The sequence below is a fragment of the Bison bison genome, unplaced genomic scaffold (assembly GCF_000754665.1).
Source record: "Bison bison bison isolate TAMUID 2011002044 unplaced genomic scaffold, Bison_UMD1.0 scf7180017864144, whole genome shotgun sequence".
Taxonomy (NCBI): Eukaryota; Metazoa; Chordata; class Mammalia; order Artiodactyla; family Bovidae; genus Bison; species Bison bison.
The window spans coordinates 1,061,662-1,077,091 of record NW_011494716.1 but is presented as its reverse complement, the minus strand read 5'-3'; the positions used below and the strand labels follow the sequence as shown (position 1 = coordinate 1,077,091).

At 54.1% G+C, this 15,430-nt stretch overlaps 1 protein-coding gene across 2 annotated transcripts in view; it reads right to left on the bottom strand.

Annotated features, from left to right (window-relative positions):
- Position 1: 1 nt before the first annotated feature.
- NAA60 (N(alpha)-acetyltransferase 60, NatF catalytic subunit) overlaps positions 2-15,430 on the bottom strand; it is a 26,586-nt gene continuing 11,157 nt past the window's right edge. The window contains exons 1-6 of one of the 2 annotated variants that reach the window (XM_010840378.1): positions 14,731-14,901; positions 5,001-5,116; positions 3,261-3,390; positions 2,160-2,256; positions 1,256-1,490; positions 2-239 (exon numbers count right to left, since the gene is read on the bottom strand). In XM_010840378.1, the coding sequence (XP_010838680.1) occupies positions 83-239; positions 1,256-1,490; positions 2,160-2,256; positions 3,261-3,390; positions 5,001-5,110 (729 nt within the window). In that variant the 5' untranslated portion in view covers positions 5,111-5,116; positions 14,731-14,901 and the 3' untranslated portion in view covers positions 2-82. Of the gene's footprint in view, positions 240-1,255; positions 1,491-2,159; positions 2,257-3,260; positions 3,391-5,000; positions 5,117-14,730; positions 14,902-15,430 lie in introns of those variants that run through there. The other variant, XM_010840379.1, reaches the window with a different exon arrangement.

The following is a 15,430-nucleotide window of genomic DNA, read 5'->3' as shown; positions in this document are numbered from 1 at the left end:
CCAGCCGCAGTCAGATGGCCAGGAAGGCGGCGCCCGCCAGATGCCGGGGGGGTGGGGCCCGGCGGAGGCTGCCTGGCTGGCGTCACATGGTCCGGCTGTACTCGATGCCGCCCTTGGTGGAGATGCTAGACCATGGCAAGAAGCTGCAGAGCAGGCTCTGGGCCTGGCGGTAGATCCTGTGTGGGATGGAGCAGGGGCTCAGGTTCGCTAGCGCGGAGCCCAGGTGCTGGATGTAGTCCGTGCGGCTCCGTTAAGGAAGATTCCGCCTGGCCTGCCCGCCTGCCCGCACGCCCTGGGCCGCTCGGTCAGCACGGTGACCCGCAGGGGCTGCCTGCACACAACACACCATTCCTGCGGGCGGCCATGAGCCTGCGTGGCCTCTGCAGGGCTGGGAGCCCCATCAGATGGAGGGGGCTCTGCTGTGCAAACACAGGACCTTCGAGGTGCACCCCACACGCCCGGACCCGACTGAGGCTGGACGCGACTGGGAGCCGGGGGCGGGGTCTGGTGGAGCAAGAGCTCCTGTTGCCCCTATGCCAGGCCCTGTCCTTGAGACGAGGAGGGGTCTGCAGTCTCCACCCCGTGGATGCCCACAGAGAGCGCCCCCCTTCACGTGAGCCAGGCCTGCAGGCTTTTGGGTCACCCCTGTTTTTCCTGTTTATTTCCCTATGAAATGGATAAAGCCTGGAATCATTCGTTTAACTTCTGTCTCTCACATACACACATTATTTTGGGGGCCACTCCCTGTGACTGTTAGGAAGACTCCTGGCCTCCGTCGAATCTGTCAAGGGCCAGAGAGAATTGGCCCTTGAAGAGGAAGGTTGAAGAGGAAGGTGGAGGGCAGGGAAACCCAGCTGGGTCACGCACCCGATAAGGAAGGTTTGAATCCAGAGTTCAAAATCAACAAACCACTCTTTTCACCTCCCGCGCTTGTTTTCTCCCGTCAGCACTAAAGCAGGGGTTTTTGTCTGCCTTAGTCACTGCTGCATCCCCCTCGACCTCAAATAGGAGGCTCTCAGTAGATACTTGACGGATGGATCTTGGGCCAGGCTGACGTCCAGGGAGCACCTACTTTCCCAGCATCCACACCCAGACCATTATATCCTGTCAAGATGTGCTGGTCAGAGTTGCCCACAACACTTGGGTCCCATGAACTTGGCCTCAGGGATGCCACGTGAAGGCAACCGTGGCTTCAGTTGGCACACAGACCCCACTAGGAAGCCACCAGCCCTCACCCCCGAGAGAGAAAGGATATAAGATAGTCCAAGGGGGGTGGCCACCGTTGATGTAGAGGACGTAGGTAAAGCCATCTTTGAGGACCCCGCGGATAGAGTAGTAGTAAGGGAGATAGTGGTGCTGCTTGAAGTCTCTGTTCTCGTAGAAGCTTATGGCTGTGTTGTTGGTGGTAAGGACATGCAGGTAGATGGCTTTGCAGTGGTCCTGGGCAGTGGTTGATATGTGATCCTTTAGACTCTCAAGTAACAGGGACCCTGAGAGGTGACAGGAAAGGGGCGGTGGGGGGAAGGGAGCGTGAGGCAAAGGCTGATCTTCCAAAACCACCCATTGCCGGAGTCCCTAACGTCCGAACCCTTGGTGGGGCTTGTCAGCTGAGGCTCGAATGTCCCGGACGAGGATGTAAGCCAGCCACAGTCCCTCCCAAGGGCTGGACCTACAGTGAAACTCACTGCCCTTTTAGCCCAGGAAAACATGGAGTGGAAGGGCCTGGTTACGAGGGAAGATCCCGACGCTCGCTGGCCGCGTGGGACAGGAGTTTGGAGCTGTGTGGGCGGCAGGGCCCCCAAGGGTGGCAGGCATCTGATAAACCATGGTTGGGACTGTTCCTTCAATTACGCGCGAGAGGCATGGTCAGAGGGGCCGTTCTCTGATGAGGATGCCCGGCAGGGGTTATTCATCTGATCTCACCAGATCTGGGAAGGAGGCCACAGCAGAAAGACCCAGCGAAACGTGGAAAGAAGACAGGCTGAAGGCTGAGAGTGGGTGGGGCCGGCAGACTTGTCGGGGGCAGGGAACGAAGGAAGGGTGCGAGTCTGGCCCCAACAGAGGGCCGAAGGATAGAGCAAGACAGAGACCGAGCAGGTCTTATGAGAGAGTCGGCAGGGAGCAGAGGCGAGCTGGGGGGACTTACAGGCCCCCCTTACCTATCCCGTGCTTCCTGAACTCCTTCACCACTCCCAGGCTGAGGATGTACGCGACCTGTGTGTCCACAGAGAAGCTGGAGGCCAGAATATCTCCGTCCTAGAGAGAAAGTCAGAGACCGCAGAGTCAGCAGTGGAGGCCCCGGTCCTGCTGCAGGACATGCACAGCTCCTGGGCCAACTTCCGGGACACACACCTGGGGGAACACCGGGGCAGGAGAACCCAGGACAGGGGGCAATGGAGAGCCACCCCAGCCCCATGGAAGCGAGAGGCTGCGGGCCCTTCTGTGAGAAACTGCTGCTAACAAGGCACACGCAAAGTTGCTTCTCTTGGGGCGGGTGGTAAACCAGGCGGGAGGGTTAGCAAAGCCGGACCAGAGCAGTCACGGTGGGAAGAAGTGCTGCTCAGGGGGCCCTTGGTCCGTGTCAGTCCACGTGCCAGGAGACAAGGCGGCCCCACGGGGTGTGGGCGCTGTAACTGAAGGATCCCACACGGTCCCATGGGGTCCTGGAGTACAGGGGGAGGCAGGTGGGGGCGGCCGAGCGACATGACACCCCACACGGCCTCTTGGCTCCAGAGATGGACCACCGGACTGGGACAGTCACGCCTCTGACCAGGACCAGGGTCTCATGTTCTTCTGCCTCACAAAGAACCAGAAGGCTCTGCCATGTGTGTGGTTTTCGCTCCCTCACTGGAAAGGACACTTGTGACTCGGCTTGTGTCCTGTCCCGTGCTCGCTAAGTGGCTCCCAGGTGCTGGATCAGGGGCAGCCCGGCCCATTCTCACCCCAGCCTCCGCCCAGCAGTTAACCTGGACACAGGAGGACCCACCATTGGCCTCAGGGAGGAAGCCTCCTTCCGGCTCTTGTGACTCGAAGCCACAGGAAGCCCGTGTACTGATCACCCTCCTCCCTACTTCACGACAAGGGTCACTATGAAGCCCACAGTCAGGTCGTGCAACTTAATGCATGTATGACTGTCACAAACACACAGAATGAAACCAACCACCTAGGACTCACACCTGCCCAGGCTCCCAAGAGGATGGGGCCCAGCGCAGGCAGCGTCCAGAGGTGTCAGCCCCTGAGCCATCGCTGCAGACACTCACCTCCTTGTGTATCTTGGTCCGATTCTTAATTTCAGCTACAATCATCCCCACGATGTCACCCCTGTAGGTCGCGGCGAGGGAAAAGAACTTCTTGTTGGAGGTGATATCACGATACCATGAGTCTGGGTACCTGAGGAAGAGATAAACGCACGTGGACTGGCCGAAGGTCAGGTCCAATCACCACTGTGCTTCAGAATGGAACCACGGGGGACCCTTGGCTGCTCCGTCCAGCACTCAGGGTCTGCCCACCACCCAGTCTCCACCAAAGGGCATCACCCTCAGAGTTGCAACTTCTGATAGCCTTTATCTGTCCAGATGGGACCATTCACTGCTGAGTGGCCTTTGAGTTTTGGGCACATGAGGGCAAGGTGTGTCCAGAGCTGCTGGGGCTGCTCAGCAAGAACCCCGAGGGCAGCGGGGAACAGAGCAGTGAGGCAGTGCTGAAAAGGCAGAGTCAGCTGCAGCCCAGGAGACTCGGACAGGTGGGAGTGAGGGTGGTTTCTTGACAGGCTAGGTTAGCCTGGGATTCCTTTCTTGGGACCAAGAGCAGAGGAGGGTCTCAGACCCCGCCTGGAGACCCAGGGAGGTGCTCTCCTCAGGTCTGCTCTGTAGAGGCCACTGCCCCACTGTCCCTGCCAGAAAGTTCCAGAGAAGCTGAGCATCACCCAGCCTCCTCTCCTGGTCCATCAGTCCCACCTTCTGACCAGCAGTGTCAAGCTGGCACAGCGGCCAGGAGTGAGCCACCACACGGCCCGAGGGGACTACAGTTCTGTCCACCATCTTTAGAACCTAAGGCCTCCAGCCCAGCCATCTCCAAGGAGGCAGGAAGGCCGGGCTCCTCAGAGGCCCAGAGACTCCGGCCAGTAAGGCTCCACCCACCCCAGGTCACCCTCAGCAGGGTCTACTGCACAGACTTGCTGGATTCCTGTCCAGCGGTGGGACTGCTGGGCTGATGGTCACTTTCTATGAAACCACCGCTAGCCCACAGCACACTCCAATCAGGGAAGTAAGGGGTGGATGACCGGCTTGAGCAGGTCTGAGGCTGAGACTCATGGAGACATGATGTTGGCAGGATAGTGTTTATTTTCAATTTTTAAGAGTTTGTACTATTTTTCCTCACTATAAATGCTCTACGAGCACATTATAGGAAAATGCAGGAAACAGAGACAAGCAAAACCAAACAAAACTTGTAGTTGCTAATCATCCACCCAAAGAACTACCAAAAACATTTGCTACATGGCACACTTCCTCCTAAGCTTTTATCTTGTATATGCTTTCAAATAAAAGAGGGATTGTGGTATATCCTGGCTTCTCGTCTGCTTTTTTCACCTACTATCTCACACACACACAGACAAACATATAAACCTCGAGGACAGATTTCTTTGTCCCTGGCTGGATAATATTGTACTTCTGCATGTATATCCCCTGATGTAGGGAACCAATTCCTTTCTGTTAGGACACTTAGGTTGCTTCTCGATTTTCTGAATGTCATAAGCAGCACTGCATGAAGTGTCTTTGTAACTGAAGATTCTCTGCAAGGCCCTTCCCGAACTCTGTACAAGAACATGGTGAGGTGCAGAGAGACCAGGAACGCCAGGGAGCAGGGCCTGGGGCCCCGACGGGTGAGGGGGTTCTCGGTCACCAAGGACCAACACAGCGAGCCCCCCAGCTTCAGCACTCTGTGCACAGGCCCCCGGACACCCCCACCCCAATGCCCACCTGCAGACCCGCTGGACTTACTCGATGGGGAACCAGTCGCCGCACAGGTGCTTCACGGTGTCTATGTCATCGTGGCAGAGGAGGCGCAAGCTGACCTCGCTGAGCGCGCTGGACGGCACCGCCTCTGTCATTCACACCTGTGGGGGAGGGGCGTCAGGAGGGCGGCGCACGCCCCAAACCTCCTCTTCAGGCAATCTGCAGGGCTAGCAGGACGGGAACGCTCACAGTGGCCCCATGGGTGGAGGGCCTCTCCCCTCATGAGTGTTCCCACACCAGGCATCACAGACACCCTACCCTGCAGAGAAGGCCTGGGAGGATGGGGATACCCAGAGGCCCCCTCCCTGCTCACCCGGGACGCTCCTGAGCCCTGTGGAGGGCAGCTGGCCTCTGTTCTCTCCCCGCTCAGCCCCACTGAGCTGCACACTGAGTGCCCACACCCACCCCGCTTCCCCTCACCCGCTGTTCCTCCACTGGGAGGGCACACGGCCCCGCCTCTCTGCCTGGGTCAGTGGCATCCTATGACCCAGAGCTCAACGGCCCCAGGGACCTGGTGGATTTAGAGTGGCACTTACGGGATGGGCTGTTTCTCCTCCCCATCCAGGAGATTAAGATTCATGTACAGAGAAAGACTTCAAGAGATGCCAGAAGTTCAAGTCAGGGGCCACGAGTTGCAACGACTAAATCAGGAAGCTATGCTCAATCCAGACAGGAGGGTCAAGTGTGGGCTCCGACGAAGCACCTACACCCCCAGGACCAAGCAATCGCCAAGGAAAAGCCGAACCCTGCACCCCCTGAGATCCTGCAGCCACAGGACCCCCAGGGATAGAGGCCAGCCTGCCAGTGCCTCCAGTAAAATACACAAAGCCCTTTGGTCCCAGCCTAAAGTGCTGGGTCTGAAGCAGATCAAGCCTCGAGGCTACCCGGTACACGGGCACCATGACATCTGACACACACAGAAGGGGTGGCATTCTACGTGACAGCTGCCTGCTCTCTCCAAACACTCATTGTCATTAAAAAAACAGAAGCAGACTGAAAGAGACAGGGAGACCTACAACCAAACATGATGTGCAAACTCCTTCTGGGAAACACAAAAAGTCAAACAGCATTTGGGAGAAACTTAAATGTGGGCTGGATGCAAGATGATGAATTTATTATGAAATGATTATGAACCTGTTACTGTCTCAGACGTGGAAGGTGAGTGCTCCTGTAGACGGTCTTAGAGATGCTCTGCTGAAATACTTCAGAGCGAAGCATCATCAGGTTTAAAACTAAATAACTCAAAATTTTTTCAACTGCTTAGGAAGCAAATGTGACAAAATGCTGTTAGTGGTTGCATCTAAGTGGCAGGTTTATATAAAACAGGAACTGACTGTTTACACATTCCATTTTTCTATGTATTTGAAATTTTCCTTAACAAAAGTTGTGGTCAGGGCTGGGGAAACGATGGTTCTGTGCGGGGGCACTGCGAGGACCCAGGCAATGCCAGAGGCCAAAAGGGTGCCCGAGGCCAGAGCCCTCCTGCTGCTGGAAGTGCCACGCCCTCCTCTTGGGCAACAAGACTGCCTGCTCTCATCACCCTTGGCAGAGCTTCAGGTGTCTCACTGGTTGTGCCCAGCAGGTTCTCAACCAAGAGCTGGGGTGCTCTGAGTTCCGCAGGAGGAGGTACAGGACAGGAGGCGTCGGCTCACCCTCCGCAGTCTCTCCCCGGAGTTGGCAGGACAAGTGCCGGCGACTGACAACCCCAGCTGCAGAGCTGGGGGCGCGGTTACTCCGCGCGGCCGCAGGCAGATGCTGGGTACCTGGGGAGCTGGCACCACAGGGAGCACGGTACCTGTGGTACCTGCACCAGGAGGCTGACTACAAAGAGGCTGGGGTGGGCACTTCCCGAGGGGATGGAAATGTTTTGTATCTTGAGTTACGTACACAAACGTATATACACGTATGTTAAACTCATTGGGTGTATTCTGTTGTATGTATGTTAAACTTCCATAAAGTTGGTTTTAAAACATTTTAAAGGTTGAGGAGTGACAGCAAAGGGAGAGGCTGATAATAAACAAGCAACTTGCCCGTCCTGGGATTTATACATTTTCACCCTAGTGTCCTTGTGACGATGCTCTTGACCAAAGGGGCAGGATTTCCCTGTTCAGCGTTCATAAAGAACACTGGCCTCTAAGACACACAGCTATTTGTGGATTCTCACATCCCTATTAAAAGTACTTGGATGTTTTCAAAGGCCGTTCTTTAGATGCCTTGATTTAAAAATAGAGACATGTCACATCTAACTAAGGGGAAATGTAGTATATTATTGTGCCTGATCTGCCCGAGCCCAACCGACAGGAGTGGAGGAGGGAGAATCCGGCACCCACATGCCAGAGAGAAAGGGATGTTTGGGGGGTGGGCGGGTGGTCAAGACGGAGGGGGTATGGTGGGCAGCGCTGGTCCACCACTGGGGGAGAGGCCGGGAGACTGACATCTGACACCTCTGGGGACCCCGCTTGTCCACCTGGAACCTTCAGCCAAGTACTGACCTCCTGTTGCTATGTGCTGCCCTACGGGCTTAAGGGACTAGGACTCAGAAGACTCACTGGAGGACAGAGGTGGCAGGTGAACCAGAGCAGAGCCCCCGGGTCAGCCCTTTGTCCTGAGCCCCAGGGGGCTGGAGCCGCAGGCACACGGGCCACCTTTCCGTGCATTTCCCTACAAAGACACAGACACACAGATCCTACGATAGCAGGGACGCACTGTGCAGGAGAAGACACAGTTCCGGCCTGCAGCAAGAGTTCTTCCGGGCTTGCTAGGTCTGCCTTCTGCCCTTGGCCTGCAGGGGTGGGCGAGTGGAACATTTCTAGAAGGGACAGAAATTGGATTCTCCAAGACGATGAAGGGCCAGCCCACTCACCTCTCCATCTGCCCTTTCTCCTTCCCTAAACCTCGTCCCCGTGGGCTGTCTGCAAGAGTCATCTTCCTTCTGAGCTGAAATGACCTCTCGGGTCCCTGGGTTGATGCCATGCGGTGGCTGGGGGTGATGCCTGATCACCTGGGCGTGCGCTCCCAGACCCCACTTCCCGAGGGACTGCGCGTGCCCAACCAGAGGACAGAGTGAACTCCAACATCTCAGGCATATCCTCCACCCCACCCCCCAGCTGCCAAGTGCTGGGGATTCAGGACCTAGGGCCTCGGGATGGGACTGTTCTAGTTTCGGGAGGGGTTTCCTGGCACCATCACAATGCCCATGGGGCAGAGCACCACCCTGGCCTGTCCCTGCACTCCGGGCCCCTTCTCAAACAAAGCACGGAAAAGATCAGTGCATACTAGTCCACGGCACAGAGTTAAAGACCACCAGGGCCCTCCAATGTGAAATGCTGCAGGCATCAGGCTTATTGGCTCAACAAACCCAACAACAGATTCCAAGCTCTTGCCTTAAGGGTGGATGGCGCAAAAAAGGAAAAGTAAGCCAGTGATGGACACACGGCACCACCCTGCTCATCAGTAAAATGGGCTGAAGGGCTCAGAGCAGGGAGTGAGGGAAACCGTGTCAGTTCAGCTCATTTGTTCAAGTGAGCAGCCATCTGGGGGCGGGGCGGTTGGAGCTGTCTCTACAGCAGCCTGGAAGCCTTTCAAAGCCTGAGAGTGGGAGGAGAAATATGAATAATTTACAGCAGACAAGACACAAACACCCAGCACTGTGGGTTCAAAGCACCTCCCTCTTACAGTCCGCCCCACGATGCCCCAAAGGGAGCCCACAGTCTCCTCACACACAATTTAAGACACAGCACTGCACCTGCGAACTGTTAACAGTGGGGGATTCCATTTGTGTGATATTCTAAAACTGGCTAAAGACACTGACGGTAAGAGCAATGAGAATGCGGCTGGGGGGTACAGAGGACCTCGATGGGAGGGCATAGGATGACTCATGGGGCCGGCGACAATGTTCCCATGTCCATCAGGGTCATCAACTGCGTTCACCTGCACACTTCAGATCTGCCGGCTGGGCGGCATGTGAACCATCTCTCGACTCCAAAACAAGACAACAACCAGTGGTCTGGAGCAGTCCCGGGGTCAGCCCGTGCTTCCCTCTGGGCCAGGGGTTCTATGACCACCGCCCCCATCGCAAAGAGAATCCATTCATTTATTTATCAAAGTTGAACTGAAAACCCAGGCCCCGCACTAGACACTGCGGTTGCAGTAAAGAGCAGAGATGGACATCTGTGATCACTGGCGGGGCTGGAGGGGGTGAGGAGGTGTGTGTTTTCTTGCTCTTTTACCTAAATACTCTCAGAAACGCTTCCTTTGCTTGAGGAATTCCGAGGCAAACAGCACATCAGTGAACACAAAGAATGCCATCCAGCAGGCTGGGCAGGGAGGGGTTAACACACCTGTCAGAGGGGATGCTCCCCTCCCAAGCCCTCAGGAGAAGGCAGGAGATCCCCTTGCATCACTCAAGGTGTTTTCCTTGACTATTTGATCCGCCTCCTTGAATCAAGAGTTCCAGGAGGAGAAACAGAGTCCTGAACTGTCCCACGAGCGTCAGCTCATGCCCTCCCTGCCAAAACCAAGAGGGATCACTGGCTCACAGTATTTCTTACAGCAGTGGCGTCCAGGGCCAGGAAAGGCTTCGAGGCCACACACACGCACTGTCCGGCGCCCCCGCCACGTGCGGGCCCTGGGTCCCGGCAGGGCTGTGACGCGGGGACCAAAGTCCTCACAGGACATGTGCAGGGTGTCTGGCAGGCGAGTAAAAGTAAGCCTTCTACAAATGGGGCCATGACTGCCAGGTGCCAAGTTCTCTTCCAGGGACTAGTGAACGTGCAGGACCCGCACTTGAAACTCGGGCCGTCACCAGATTCTCGAGGATGAGGAGGAGAATGGATTCTTCCAGAGGCGGGCCCACTCAGCACTGCCCGGGTCTGGGGCTGAAATGGACACCACTGGCAGCTCAGTTTTTAGGGGGAAAGCACAGCCATGGCGGTCTCGGGCTCAGAAACCCTGCCTGCCTCTCACCGCTGCCCCTTCAGCAAACCAGCGCCCCCAGGCCTTTCCAGCGCTTCTGTGCTTTTTCCACCTGACTCTGCTGGGCTTTGTTGTTTTACATTTGACTTTTTAATCTCTGCGTCCCTGGGTTTGTATTTAAGATCCTTCAAAATCCAACAGATGTTAAATGTGAACGTGGGTCAAATTCGGTATAAATTAATACTTGACCATGTGGTTAACTTTCATAACAAAAATTATTTTTAAAAAGAAATTCAATCTCCTCTCAGCATTTGCCTGTGGAATTAAGGCAGATGTCTGTTTTACATCACTCACTTCTGCCTCATTTGAGTTTTTTTTTTAACAATGAGCTTGTTTTTATTATCAGAAAAAAATAAAGACTTCCAGGTGGTATGTGAAAATTTAGAACACATTTTTTATATTACAGTATGTTTTTAATTGTAACAACTTGAGAATTTTATAATGTCTCTTCTAATTATAAGTAGAATGGTTATCCATTTTACCCTAAAATAGACTCTCAGTGCCAATGTTTAAGCCCCATACCCTTGGCGTAGCGTGGCATTTATGCACTGATGCCAGAAATAAACATTATAAACACAGACCCATACTTGTAATGAAGCAAAGAGGAGGCAGTTGTTAGTAAGAAAAATATTTTAAAGAGTTCCTCTGCAATCATTACAAAGAAAATTCAGTGGCCATATAAAAATCAATTTTAAAAATATTTAAAGGCTTCAGGACAACCATCTAAAAAAAACCAAAAAAGGTTTAAAAAAGAACATCCCCCATTTGTTAAATGCTGTTTAAAACTTTGTTCATGGTAAAATAAGAATCAACACACAATATGAAGCAAAAACTCAAAAGCCCCCTCCTCACTTTGTCCTCAGTAAAATGAAGGTTAATAGATTCTTGAGTTTCCTACTAGAAAGCAAACTTTTTACATAGGAGAGGGTTTACTGGGTACGGGGCCGAGGGGGCTTCTGAGGTGGGAGGTTTCACTGGTACGTAACAGCGTGATCAAATGTCAAGCAGAGTACTTTTCTATACGTTTCTACATATTTCCACAAAAAAGTTAAACACAGGAGGCCAGAAGAGAAGCAATCCTGTAATTTGAAGCTAAGAGTAGAAAGAGTAGCAAATATCTGGCCAGCAAGAGCTTCTGAATAGTTTACAACTAGAGTCACAAGGAAGCATCTAAAAAGAAACAAGTTGTTAGAAAGGAGCAAGCAACTCAGAGCTACAGGAACTATGGAAATACTGTTGTAGTAACACTGTCCAGATAAAAATCCTTTCAGCAGCTAAGGGACACTTACCCAGAGACTATTTTATAAAAAGAAATTGCTTTCTTCTCAGTTATTTTTAAGATGGGCTCAAATTTCACTACTTTTCTGCCCAAATACTTTGCTGTCCTATTTCAGGAATGCAGGAGACAAAATAGAGAACACAATTTACTGTTTAATAACAAGAAATAGAACTGGAAGAAGTTCTTTTTTCAATGTGGTCTGTTTTCTCTGGTCTTCCTGTGGAAGCAAGCGGACAAACATTTGTTCTGAGTCCTTTTTCCCAATCAGTTCCTCTTTGCTTCTTTACAAATGCAAATCTTTTTTAATTTGGCTATGTGGCATATGGGATCTTAGTTCCCTGACCAGGGATCGAACCCACGTCCACTGCATTGGAAGCTTGGAGTCTTAACCCCTGGACCGTTAGGAAAGTCCCTACAACTGTGAATATTATTAGAATGTTTATGTCTGGCATCAGTGCACAAGAGCTGGGTTACTTCACGGGTATGGACCTTCAACGTTGACACTAAGAGAGTCTATTCACTGAAAGAGGCATTTTAAGGTCTCTACGTGGTCACACTCATAGGTGGCTCGCATCATCAGTATTCCAAGTGTTGGCCCTGCCTGAGCAGGAAGTCAGCCTCAGGTGAGGAGATGGGGAGTATGAGAGGCCCTCAGGACGGGACTAGGGACTGACTGGCCCTCATGTGAGGTGACACCCTGACCATCCAGGCTCCACTCGTGGGCACCTCGAGGTGACCGCCACATGTCGGCCAGCCTCTGCAGAGCGGCACTCAATGGACCACTCACTGGTTCAACTGCTGACACAGACCCCAAACCACTATGTGCAGAAGGCCCTGGCTCCCTGTTCAGATGTCTTCCCATCACTCCAGAGGCACCGAGCAAACATTTCAGGTTCGGAGCAGAGTGTCAACCCTACTATGCATGTGCTTACTGGGTTTTCAAACACACAGATCTCTCTTTAACCTCTCTTTAATCAGCACTGGGCTTCAGCGAACCCTGACCTGGCCTGCCAGCCAGTCTTGATCAGAAGTCATGCTAAAATCATCATATTTCGGGAAGGAGGTCTGATCCCAGAATTATCAGAGACACTTAGAAACATTTGTTGAATGAAATTCAACCTTCAATCTTGGCCAGAAAGAAACCCAGGAGTTCCAGCATCACTTTGCAGATCAGTGTTTTACTCGAAAGCGCTGCGTGTGGACGGAAGCAGGATGCAGGATCTAGATCCCAATCTTCTTTTCTGTAAATGAGGAACTGAGGTGGGTGAGCTAGGAGGACTCCGTGGGTTTCTTCCAGAAAGAGAAGTCAGGGAGGAGGTGGTGGAGGCGAAGATGTGGAGAGGGAGGAACCTCCATTTAAGAGAAGGCCTGGCAGCTGACAAGCAGCCAGCTTTCTGTTCAGGTAGGAGAGCCGTCAGCAGCGAGCAGAGACCTCGGGGCATTTTGGCAGAGATCTGTACTGCCCCAGACTCAGAGCTCTGAATACCTGTAGCTGCTGCCAGGTAAGGATTCTGGGTCCACCTGGTCTAAACACATCTCAGCTGCTAGAAGACAAACTGCTGCGAGCCAGTCCACTGAGGCTGGACAGTCTGCGGGGCAGAGCACCAGGTGAGCAATGACGGCCCCACCCTTCTTAGTTCTAGTGTCTTCATTTCTCAAATCTCCTAACATCCAGGTATTTTCTTCCAACACAGGCAGAGGCCAAGTTGCCAAACAACATCAACAGGTCACATCTGAAGTCTGAGAGTGGGTGCGGTTAAAATAAACATTTTACAGTGATAAAGTCACTGTAAGTGATAGTGGGGAGAGGCTAAAGGTAAGACACACACACAGACCTTTTAAAATAATGTGTGTATTTTTTATTTTGGCCTGTGAACACCACACCATGCACTGACTCTTACTTACAGGTTTTAACCATCTTCATAGAAATCCAGCACTTCTGGAAACACAGTGATATGGAACTTCAGCAAACTGTGGCCCAAAAGAGGAGCCCAGGCACACTGCTTCTCAAAGGGCCAAAGTGCACTTTAATTCTAACACACAAACTTCCAACAACAGGGGAGATGAAGACCTATGTCACGCTCAGCCATGACCACTTGTTAAATGACAGGGACTTCTATTTCAGCCACCCTTGAGTTTCTTCTGGCCTTGAACCCTTTCTTCTCAAACTGAGCTTAAAGCAATTCAGGGATTTTTGCCAGAAGAGAGAATTTGTTTTGCTCCAGCCCCTTTTAAATTCAGTGCTGTTCAAGACTACCCTTCTCCCTGCCTCACAAGCCAGTACTGTTGGCCAAAGGACTTCTAACACTTAGCTGTACATACAAAGTGCTTCACAGAATGTGGTATTTCTACCGCTGACTTGCAGTCATACTGACTTTCCCGGTTCAGGCAGTTAAGCGTTAACATTAAATTTTCTGTCTTCTGTGCTCCAGTATAATATCTGCACCCAGCAAAGTTATCTTCAGTTCTGACTCTCTGATTACAACCATTCCAGGTACCAAAGGGCTGTAGGGCTGTTATCCTTTTCCTTCAAGAGAAACTAACAAAATGGTATGGCTTAAGGACTGGGCAGAGTTAAAACAGACCAAGGAAGCAGCCAATGGCCACGTTTATGACAGAGTAACTCCTCCTCTCATCCCCAGACCCTGGGGTCCATCACTTCCTGAGCACACAGATATTTGTTCTTAGTGGTCCAGGGAAGGCGCTCAGCCTCCCTGAAAATCTTCCCAGGGGAACAAACCACAGAGGCTACAGATTCCCTCTGTTACATGGGAAGTGCCCAATCAATGGGCCAGAGCTCAGAGGTGGTGCAAGGGTCTGCACGGCCAACCTTTAAACTACCCCAAAACGTAAGGAATTGAGCTGTCTTAACCAAAACACACAGCTTAACGAGTAAGAAGTGGAGAAGACCGAGAAAGAGTTTCAGGGTTTCCAGAGTTCATGGGAGGGCAAAAAAGTCGCCAAGTAACTACAACCCATGCAACAAGTACCAAAGCAGCGATGGGGCCCGGCAAGGCAGCAAATCGCTGAACTGTGAAAAGGACGGGCCCGGCACCTCCCGCGAGGCCCGGCGGGCAGCAAGGGGCAGGCTGCCTTCTGCTTCCAAATCTCCCCCGACAGGTCGTCCCGAGGCCTGGCACCGAGGCAGCCCAAGCAAAAGGATCGGGATCGCGCCCCTGGGGCCTCGGCCCCCTCCTCGGCCGGGGAAACGCGAGCTCTGTGATCGCCCTGAAACCCCGCGGAGATGTCTGGGCGCCGGCTGGCGGGGGCAGCTCCCCGGCCTCCCTCGAACCGACGGGACGTCCCACGCCCCGCCAGGGCCGCCTCGGGCCCCCTGCACCCCGGCAGGACCCCGCGACTGCGCTGCCGCCCCGGCCCAGAACTGCTCCCCTGCCTCCCTTGACGCCCGCCCTTGGCCGGGCCAGGCGCTCCGCCGCAGGCCCGAGCCCCGGGATGCCTCACCTCGGGCGGGAGCCGGCGGCAGCGGACAGCGTTCTAGGGCTCAGTGCATCCTTGGTTCGCCGGGAGCCAGGAAGTGGGGCCGCGCTGAGCCCGCAACCAGTTATGTAACCGGCAGGGGGCCGCAGCCGGGACGGAGGCGGCGGCCCGAGGCACTTCCGCCTCCCGCGCCGGGCCGGCGGCACAGGCGGAAGCCCATTGGCCAGCGTCGTCCACGTGGGGCGGCACCTCGCGACGCCGACGCCGCCATCTTAAGAGCGGGCGGGCCTCGCGCGAAGCCGGACACTGGAGTGAGTGGACACAAGAGAAGCTGGGACGTCGGCGGTGGAGCAGCGGAGGCACCTCTAGGGGGCGCGTCTGCTAGAGGCTCGCGAGGCTCTGAGAGACGGCGGAGGGGCTGGACAGGTCGGGCCGACCCTCGGGGCCCGAGCCCAGCGGGCGTGGACGCCGGGGGCGCGGTCCGGTTGGTAGCCGGCGGGCTCGGGTTCTTGGGCTGAGCGCTGAGGCTTGCAGCCCTCCACTTCCTGGCCAGCCGTCCTCTCGTTTGGTTTGGGGCTGGAGCTTTTCCATCCACAGCGCCTGACGGGGCTTCCAGCTAGGGAAGCGTGATCCGGTGGCCAACGACGGCTGGAGGGCAGCACCACCCGGCTCAGTGCCGGACGTCCGCGGCAGCCAGAGTCCAGTTTCTGCCGTGTAAAGTGGC